Source organism: Taeniopygia guttata, chromosome 3, assembly GCF_048771995.1.
Source record: "Taeniopygia guttata chromosome 3, bTaeGut7.mat, whole genome shotgun sequence".
NCBI classification, from domain to species: Eukaryota; Metazoa; Chordata; class Aves; order Passeriformes; family Estrildidae; genus Taeniopygia; species Taeniopygia guttata.
The window spans coordinates 74,866,877-74,876,932 of record NC_133027.1 but is presented as its reverse complement, the minus strand read 5'-3'; the positions used below and the strand labels follow the sequence as shown (position 1 = coordinate 74,876,932).

Genomic DNA, 10,056 nt, shown 5'->3' with positions numbered 1-10,056 from the left:
AAGAAATAGAATCCCTTCCACCCTTGGATACGGCACAGTTACATATGTAGGGCAAAAGTATAACTGACCTTCACCTGTAAAACTAGAATTTCTGGTAGTTATACAGGTGCTGTACAACTGGATAAAAACAGTAATTTAATTGCTTAATGTAGACAAGGCCTCTGAGGAATCTCCTTCTTTAAATAACCCAGCCAAATCAAACCTTCATCGGCAAAACTCAGTCCTCTGAACTCCCTCAGCAAAGAGGAACTTGAAATACTTTGCCAGGTATGCTAAGAGGAAACAGTATTCTCCCCTTTTTAACCACTCGAAGAAACCAATAAAGATACATACTTGGACAACCGAGTTCAAACAGGATTGTTCAAGTACTAAGTTTCAGAGGATGCCCAAAGCACAACAAATATGACTGCTGAACTATCAGGATGCATTACTTCTGCGGGTTAAGAAACAAAGCCAAACCCCCAGAGCTGGACTGAATTCCAACGTCTACACAATGGGCGATGCCTCTTCGGCCAACTGACACGTTTTGTGAGAAACCACAGAAAAAAGACGTGTCTAAAATCCATTAAAACGTATCTGATGCTTTAACTTCTTATCAGGTGTATCTCAAGCTATGGAAATTTCTGTCAATACAGCCTTTTTAGACAATTGCTTTCACGCGGCGCTCCCAAGGCACTCCATAACCATTATCAAACGCAGCAGCGACCGGGGCAGCGGCGGAGCGTCGCTCCCCTGGCCGTGCCGGGAGACGCCGAGGCACCGCGGCGACCCGAGGGCCCCAGGGCGAAGGGCCGGCCTTAACCTGGAGCCACCCCCGGGCCGTGCGCCGTGACCTCCGCCCGCGGGCAGAGAGGGCTGGGAAGCGGCGACATTCCGCCCGCCTTAGCGCGGGGAAGCTACGCCGGGGCCGCGCCGGGATCCGCCCGCAGGCTCTTTGTTCCCGCGGCCGCGGCGGCTCTTTGTTGGTGCCACAGCGCGGCCGCGGGCCCCGCGCTAAGGCGGCGCCCGGGGCTCCCGCCGCTCCTTCCGCGGGGCCTCCTGGCCGGCATCGCACTCCCCGCCGGACCGCGCTGACACCGCCGCCGCGTGTCCCCGGCCGCCGGGCGGGGACTCCCACTGCACCTGGCCGCGCCTCGCCCCGCCCCGGCCACCGCCGGATCCCGACCGCCTCCCGCCGGCGTCGGGAGCGGCGGAGCGGGAGGGGGAGGCGGGACACGGAGGGCACTCTCCGGAGGCGCGCGCCGCCGGGAGGCGACGGCCGCCGGGAGCGCGCGCAGGCGCGCACACGCCCGGGAAGGGGAGGAGGAGGGCGGGCGGCCGGGCGGGGGCGCGCACGGCCGGTGTGTGAAGGAGAGAGCGAGGGGAGGGCGATCCCGGGGCGGAGAAAGGCGGCGGCAGCGGCGGCTTCGCTCGGCTCAGGGCAGGCGAGCGGACACAGGCGCTGCCGAGCCAGGAGATACGGCGGGCGCTGCCGACTCGGGGCATCCTTCCTGTTCCTCCCCGCCCCCTGCCCGCCCTTCCCCCTTCTCTTTCTCTGCTTCCCCGCTGTCCGCCGAGGCGGATTGCTGTCGGCGGCACGGTCCCGGGGCGTTTCCGCGGCGCTCGAGCCGGCAGCGGCCGCGGGGAGAGCCGGTCCCTCCGCTGCCCGGCCGGGACTGAGGGACCCCCGCTCCGTCCGGGGCTCGGCTGAGAGGGCCTGGCCCCGGCCCCGGCTCGGCTCCCCGGCGGCGGCGGCGGGCTCGGCGAGGATGTCGGGCGGCGGCGGCAGCCGGGAGGAGGAGCGGCGCAAACTCGCCGACATCATTAACCACTGGAACGCGAACCGGCTGGACCTGTTCGAGATCAGCGACCCCACCGAGGTGAGCGACCCCGGCGAGGGCCTCCCGCTCGGCCGGCCCGGTGCGACGCCGCGCCCGGGCCAGGCCGCGCCCCGCCCGGCCGGAGGCTCGGACACCGGCTCTCCTGCGCCGGCCGCGGCCGGGCTCCGCTCCTCGGTGGGCAGCCAGGCCCCTCGCCGTGCCCGGGTGAAGGCAGGTTGCAGCGGCCGGGGAGAGGAAGGGAGCGCAGGGCCGGAGCCGTCCCCTCCTCCCTCTGTTCCCTCCCGCAGGCACATGCCGGCCTGACCCCGCGGGACCGGCGGCTCCGAGGCAGGAGAGAAACCTGCTGGGAGATGGAGGTGGCGAAAGGGGGCGGGCAAGGGCGAGAATACAGGAGCTGCCCCCGTCCCGAGCCCGACACCGGCTACCTCCGTGGGCTTTTTTTTTTTTTTTGGTCTGTCTGTGACTTTACCAGTACATACACAGGCGGCTGGTGGAGGAGGATTGAAAATCTCGGTGCTGGGCGCTTTTTTTGTTGCTAGCTTGTTTGTTTCTTTAAATATTCGTCTTTGTGCCGAAGGCGCCTCTTACAAAGCAACCTGCCGCTTGTAGTCCGGCGGCTCTCCGGGTTGCTGGTGCAATCCTCGGAGTGGCTTTCCCAGGGCGTGACGGACGGAGCGCCTTGGCTCTCCGAGCCTGCAGGCTGCCAGCCCGCCGCCTAAAGTAAATACCAGGAGCAGGTTCGTAGACCCGAGTTCACATGTTGTACTGGAAAAACACAGCGGGTAATATCTGCCTAATGAAGTGGGTGTTTCTGATGGCCTAGAGAGGCTGGGTTTTGTCTTTTTAAAAAAAAAAAAAAATGTAATAGTCAAACCACACCCTCCCGCTGCCCCTTGTCGTGTTCCCTTTGCCTGGTTCATGCTGCGCGTCTGGTTTGAAAGCGGCGAGGGGGGGTAGGGGGAGGGCTGGGGACGCAGGTTACAGCCCTGTTTGTGTGTGACAGCGGGCTCCCTGCTTAGAGGGTGGAGGCTGATCATGTGCGTGTTCCCGGGGAAAAGGAGGAAATTCACACTTGCTCTTGGCCTGGCCCTGGTTGTTTATTAACAGAAGCCTCTGAGAAATCACGTTGGCTTGGTCTTGGAGCTGGCTCCTGTTCTGCACCCAGGTACTGACTGCTAGCAGAGCCACGAAAAAGTGTTGAAAGCATTTCTAAGATTAGGAACTACAACACCTTCGGGTATTTTCAGTTCTGCTCATTGCAGACAGTTTCTTGAACACAAAGATGACGGTTTTCTCTGATTATTCCCTACATCTTCCAAGATTTATTGTAATTAGAGTTCCTTGATTGCATTGCTTAGGTTTTAACAATGTCATTCTTGGTTGACAGTTACTGTCTCAAAAAAGTGGGCTGAGGCCAGCGTCAAGAAGCTTTAAGGATCATGTTTGAGAACACAGCACAGTCTTTTTGGAATTGCAGGTTGACTGCTAACTACCTGTGGCTGAACTTTTTCTTTTATTGATGTGTTTGTCCATTCCCAGTACATTCTAACGCCAGTCTCTCTCCTTTGTGTTTATGGCAGACTATGCTTCTGTGGTTTTGTTAGTAAGTAGTTTAACAAATATTTTCTTTAGGTCAGCCATGCATATTTATTATCATAGTTAACTAGAGTTTGCACAAAAGTCACCAGCTTCATTATAGTTATTATTGAAAGAAAAAATAATTTTACTTGCATTCACTCTACACTTCTGCAGTTAAGCCTCTGAACCTGTATAGGAGCATACTTGCCACTGTCAGTGATGATATTTCAGTTGAACTACCGAATGTAAAAAATGAAGTGCATGCATAATATCCTTGAATGTATGAGCTCTTTAGCCTACTAGTTCTAAAAGCATTTGATAAGACTGCAGGTGCATTTACATCGAACTGGTAGCAGGTAACAATTTTATAGATAAAGTATATTTTCATTCCAGCTAATTACACTTATGAATGTTCACATTTATTTTCACTCTTACCCTGAGCTGACACAAATTTGGCGATATTTTCAACATAGATGATGGTATGATTCACATTTGAACTGTTTATCAGCTTAAATGAAAACCCTTTTACTAGACTCCTTGAGAACTGGTAATCCTCTGTTGTTGCCCTGTCTTTCCAGGCTCAGCTTGATCATAAGGCACATCTTTCTTTTTGTAGAGACTGCAGCAAATGTGGCATCTGTGAAGATGCAGTAACCTGGATATGTTTTTTGGCTGTGTGTGCTTGAGCTGAGTCAAACTGAATAATTTTAAACTGTCCAGACATAGTTGTTGGCCTGCTGGGTTAACTTCGTAGCCCGAACAGCAAACTGTCATGCAGGAGCTGCTGGTTGGATGTATCAGTAGAGTTGGTGCCTTGTAGTGATTCTTCAGGCATTTCCTCAGTGAAATTAACCTGGCTTAAGTGACTTGTCTTGTAACTTTCCTATGTAAGAGAGTAGGATTTTGCTGAGGGTATAATCACAGCCCTAATAGTGGAGTTCAGAGAGATTTATGTTTTTGGTAAAGCAAAGGAAAAGTGAAATCTAATGTAAATTGTCTAGGGTTCTGAGAGTATAGATTATGCAGTGACAGTGAAAGGAATTCACATGTGACTGACTGATGTACCTTGGTACTAGTTTGAAACATCTAATTCTTTGGTGAGATACAGTTGTTCCAACTCCATTAGATCCTCTTCGCTTTGCTGAAGTGTGTAAAATGTGACTTTGTTTTGAAGGTTGGGTGGTATTTTGAAAGTAGTTCAGATGTGTGGGCCTTTTTTCAGAGAAGTGATTCATGAAATTAATCTGTTTGAATTCCTGTTAATATTTTATTGAGTAGACTAGTCCTAAAGGATTAGAGATCTTGTTTACTTGCCTCTTGTGAGACTTCAGGGACAAATTGTTAAGGTATGTAGGACATTAAGAGCAAAGCCTTGGATAGGACATTTTCAGTTCTGTTACTAACTTTTTCTTAACTTCTCTTTGACTCTAATACTTAACTAAGTCATTCAGAGCTGCTTTACCAGCAAAACAAAAATGAAAACTTCTGTTGCATGATCAGAGATGAGTATTCCTCTCTCTGTATCATGTGGAAAGCTGAAAGACTTCTTGGGAGTGAGGATTTCATATCTTCACTATCTTTCACTGAAGTAATTTGTGGACTAATGTTTGAGAGCAAAGTGGTAATTTTAAATTTATTAGATATTTACATATTTGAACTATTGTTGCTGTTCTGAGAAATCTGTTAATTTGCATTAGTTTACTCTGAAATTTTAAAGTTATTTTTATTCAGTAAGTAGCTCAGAGAAGCTCTGTGACTTGAGAAACTTATAATTGAAGAAAACCAAAACTCTAGTGGAAGTTTAAATTATAATGTTTCAGGAGTGCTCTAGGTACAGACCTTTGCTAAAGATGTCTCTAATACTGGTAATCATTAAAACTTGATTAAGCTTTACTGTCTCTACTTTGTGAGGCAGCTACTCACTTTGGCAAGTCTGAAGAAAATACTGGACTGTTTGGGGGAAGGTAGGGTGAATCATGGGGTTTTTTTTATAGATAAATTAAGAGATTCAAAATGAAGCCGAATGTTAACTCTTTTCTTTAATTTTTTCCCCTTGCCCATGTTCCAAGTATTACCAAGTACTGTGGATGCTTTTTCCTTTATTTAAAAAAATATTTTTGGTTGGGCATAAAAACACAGTAAAGAGACTTTGAAAAGACTTAGACTTTTTGCAGTAGGAGTTAAAATGATGGTTTGATCTTGATTTAAGTCTTGGGTGCTTACCGCACCCAAAGTTTTCAAAGCAGAGTAAGTTTAAATGAACGAGTTTGTAATAAGTGCATGGAGTTTTTTTGGGAACTTGTGCATAGGAACTTATTTGCATTTATACAGTTTAGCTTTTTTAACCTTCTCCTTTAATAAAAGTGCTAACTGGTTGTAGAGTTGATTATATAAAATTGCTGCACAAGGATGTTTTTGGGTGAGAGGAAGGAATGGAGGGGTACTGTAGACTATGCATATCACTGTTGGAATGCATCTAGTAAGATGCCATATCTGAACTAGGTAAAATTATTGTTGATGACAAAATAACGTTTCATCTTTAATGTATACTTTCATAGCTGTTATATGAGCGGAAGAGAAGTGTTTTTTCTAAGCATGGTTTGTGGTCTAAGAATGTGAATTGCATTTAATTGTTTTGAGATGGGCACTTCTTAGAACAAGTGGGATTTTTTTATAACAGTTGCCCACGGGCTGGGGGATTATTGTCAGAAACATTGATCTGTTGTAGTTTTGTTTTCTGATGGAGAATGTTTTTCTAGTCTAATATACCTCTGTCATCAAAAGTAGAAAGGTCTAATCAAAAAGCGTAGACAAATAACATGCTTTGTATTAAAGAATAACTCTTGAGAGTTTGACTTTTAAATGGCTGTCATAAAAAAAGGCATTTCAGAAGTTTTCATGGCTTTTTTGTATGAAAAAACTTAGTCTGAGCAACAAGTTATTAGAAATAACCTTTCAGAATGTGGGTGGGGCTTTTTGTTGCTTTGTTTTGGGGTTTTTTTTTTTATATTGACTTTCCGTGTGTTATGTATGTTTGGTCTATTCAGTATGTTTTATATTGTTTTCTTTGGCTTTAAGTACAAGTAACCAGTCTATTAACAGAAAATATTGCACAGTACACTGTATGGCAGGATATTTTAGGACTGATGGAATTTTCGTCTTCTGAAGTTTTTGGGTTCAGATCTGTTTCTGGTTCATTAAGTGTCACAGGATAGACTGGTATATGACATAAGCTTACAGCTTTTAAATGGTAGTTAGGCAAACTTGTTATTTAAATATAATTAAAGCAATAAGAAATGGGAGTTTTTAGGTTTTAACCTTCCTGCTGTTTATCTGCATGGTTGCTCCCCCACAAAAAGGTCTCACCCTTTTAAAAATCTGGCTCTGAGGCTTTTTAAAGACCTGTTTTTAAAATGGGTAATCTATTGTGTTATGGGTTACTAGTAGTGGAAATGCAAGTCCGGAGCAAAGGAAAACACCATCTAAATGGTAGAAATACTTGTGCCATCTCCACTAGTAAGATTCTACCACTTTCAGTAGTTTAAGCAAGTGCAACTCTTCGTACTGTAAAGACCTCAAGAAGCTGGTAATATATCTGAAAACACTGTCCTTTTAAGTTTGCCAAACCTATGGTATGGAAAGTAAACTCTCTTTGCTACAGATGTTTAATATTTAGTCAGTCTGGAAGGGTGATTGGAATCCTGGGGACTAATGTCTGTGCTTTTTAGTGAACAGAATGTTTTTCAGATAATTGGTACCACTAAGCAGACACAGTTCAAGAGGAGATAAAAACATTGAGGCATTAGTTAGAGGTTCGGGATTACTAATTGCACTTCACTGAGTCTTTTGAGCTCTAGTTCTGCATTAAAATGGTTGGAGAAAAGTCAGGGGTGCAGGCCTTCTCATGTGCATCACAAGGAGTATTTGGAGACCAGTTTTCCTTTAACTGAGTCAAAGTGAATAGTCATTACAACTGAAGTCTTAGTGCTCTCTAGAGAGTCACAATTATAAGTTTGAATTAAGATACTGACCACAGTCTACAGACATCATAAGTAATGAAAATAATTCTAGGAAGACGTTTTAGGCTGTGCTTTTAATATTCCTTATGGAAGTTATTTCTTGAGCTAGTGGCTAATTAGTTCCATACAATTCAGACATACTGGCTTTAAGAATTCCCTCCTGATGTGTGAATCTGTTCCCCGCCTAAAATGCCATTGACAAGAATTACTTTTCAGCTGAAAAACCTACAGTCCTCTAGATGTGTAAGGGATTTGCTTTGTTTGTGCAAGTGTGTTTTTTCTGTCAAAACCATTTATCTTTCAGAGAGGTTAAACTAAGATGAATGAAACATACTTTCATGATTTTTGAGGAAAACCTAGCTTTATAATTAATGAAGTTCTGCTCTGTGTCTAGATGCTTTTGTTGTCTAAAAGGAGTAGCAAAAGCTAAAACTTAGCTGGAAAGTGATAAAAGTTGAAATGAACTGGTGTTTGTGGGAAGGCTCTAGGTGATAAGAAACCACTGAGTTAGTCTTACTGTCAGTATCTGTTGGAGTAGTTGCTTTGCTATAAATGAAGAGAAATAAATGGTAGCTCTGCAAAATTCAGAACATGCATAAAGAAAATAACTCCCTGTTTTGACCAGTGGTTCTGATGAAGGTAGAATTGAGAATCCCAGTGTGAATTAGTAAACGAAATGTTGTGATGAATTTAAGAGAAGTCTAATTTAGCAAATAATACAGATACATAATGGAGTGTCTGCTCTATCTTTCAAAGTGAACTTCATGCTAACGCAAGCCTTTTCTGAGGTGTATTTGAGTAAAGCACTATTTAGGTAATTGTTGATTTTTCAAGATTTTTGGCTAGAAAGAATATTTACATAGAAAATAGATATTGAATGAGATGCTAATTTCATCTTGTGAAAAGGCTAAAGCCTGTTAATTTCTGCTGTTAAGATTGTTAGGTAGGTAAACCAAAGAGATAATTGATAGTTGTTCTGGATGCATGAATGACTTGGCTCCTAATTGTTAAACTTCTTGCGGAGATTCCCCTTTCCCCTCAGGTCTTTAATTGCAAGTAAAAATTACTTCTTTTCTGTAACTGTCCCTGTCTGGAAGCTTGAAAAATCTAAGATGAAAACTTGGGTCAATAGATAGAAAACTGTAGTAGTTCAGTTGCAATCAAGTTATCTTCCTGGACTGTATTGTGCATTATGAGCTTTTGTATAATGAAGATGTATAACGTTGTAACATAACTTTTTTCAGCATAGGGATGAGTTTTGCACATGGTTGGTTGCCTTCAGTCATTGAATTGCAATTCTGCCTTTCTCTGCTGTCTAGTTTGGTTCTCTAGTAAGACTAAAAAAATCTGCTTTGACATGAAGTCCAGTGTTAATTTTTTTTTTCAGCCATCACCTGTTTTTCTCATACCTTTTTATTATGCATGACTTCAAAGTTTTCTTGTGTTAGGTACATGTAACTTGCTAAAACCATTTTGTGTCATGCTTCAGGATAATGGTCATCTCCTTCTGTTACAGGCATTGCCCTCAAGGTTATCAACTAATTGTTATTATATATTTAATTACATTTTCTAGATCTGACTTCTTCCACTGTGTGCTCCCCTGTAAGTTAGCTCCTCTTCAGGTCATCTTCTAGTGCAGATACTAGGGAGCCATTCCTCTGATTCTTGCTCATTCTTGTCTCCTATGAAGATGCCCTTTGTCTAGATACTGCTTGCTTCACTTCTCTATGCATTGTGTGGAACGGGGCTCTTTATTGCCCTGGTCTGTCTTGCAGAATTTTGTTGTAGATTACTCATTAGTCTGGGAAATTTCTTTAGAGTTTGAAACCTGTAAGAACTGAAAAAAGTCTTAGGACTAGGGTTATAATCTAGAAGATCACTATAGGGAGTTAGTTTTAAGTGCAAATTTGCACTTAAATGTAAACTTTACTTGGTTACACGAATTTGTAATTTGTGTTTGAATTTCATCATATTAATAGAAGAGACTGTAAGAGTTTGATTGTACTGATGAAATTGCGTACACTCCTGTAAGTTTGTTCATGTCACCTCTTCCACTGGAGAGCAGAAATTACACATCATTAGCTTTGAAAGTTTTAAGTTTTTATTAAGTGATGCTTGGTATATCTTAAGAATAATAATAAATTGATTTCTAATTTTACTTATGTATTACAAGAGTATAAAACAGATTTAACTTTAAAAAATAAGAGTTACTATAGTTATTCTATTCAAAGACATTAGAAAACCAGCTGGTTTGTTATGGGACTGGAAATTGAGTGTATGTTTGGCTACAACTCCTAATGCCAGGTCAACTCTTGGGTAAATATTTTGGAATGGTTTTATGCACTACAGTACTAGTTGCTATAGAGTGATGGCAGACTGAAACAATAGCTGCAGGGCGGGGTTTTTTATTTGGTCAGTGTTTTTCTTACTACTTTTATAATTTGCGCTCTTGTATCTAGAACTCAGAAATACGAAGCTCTCACAAAAACTCACTACTTAGTGATAGGTGATAGCTTCCTGATGATGTGCTTTAAGGCTTCCCCTTAGTGAACCGTGTCCCAGGGCATGGCTCAATATCTGGCTCTGCTATGTAGTAAGACCACCTTTTATAGTGTGAAAAAGTGAAAAACAATGAGTTG

The 10,056-nt window shown here is 43.8% G+C and overlaps 1 protein-coding gene across 26 annotated transcripts in view; it reads left to right on the top strand.

The window, feature by feature from the left end:
• Positions 1 to 1,333: 1,333 nt before the first annotated feature.
• Positions 1,334 to 10,056, top strand: part of AFDN (afadin, adherens junction formation factor) — a 114,496-nt gene continuing 105,773 nt past the window's right edge. For 13 of the 26 annotated variants that reach the window (XR_012055133.1, XM_030268377.4, XM_030268385.4 and 10 more), the window contains exon 1: positions 1,336 to 1,859. Coding sequence is in view for 25 of the 26 variants with exons in the window: in XM_030268377.4 (XP_030124237.4) it covers positions 1,749 to 1,859 (111 nt within the window). In the remaining variant the exon portion in view is untranslated. Of the gene's footprint in view, positions 1,860 to 10,056 lie in introns of all 26 variants that reach the window. The other 13 variants (XM_030268383.4, XM_030268380.4, XM_030268384.4 and 10 more) reach the window with 3 other exon arrangements.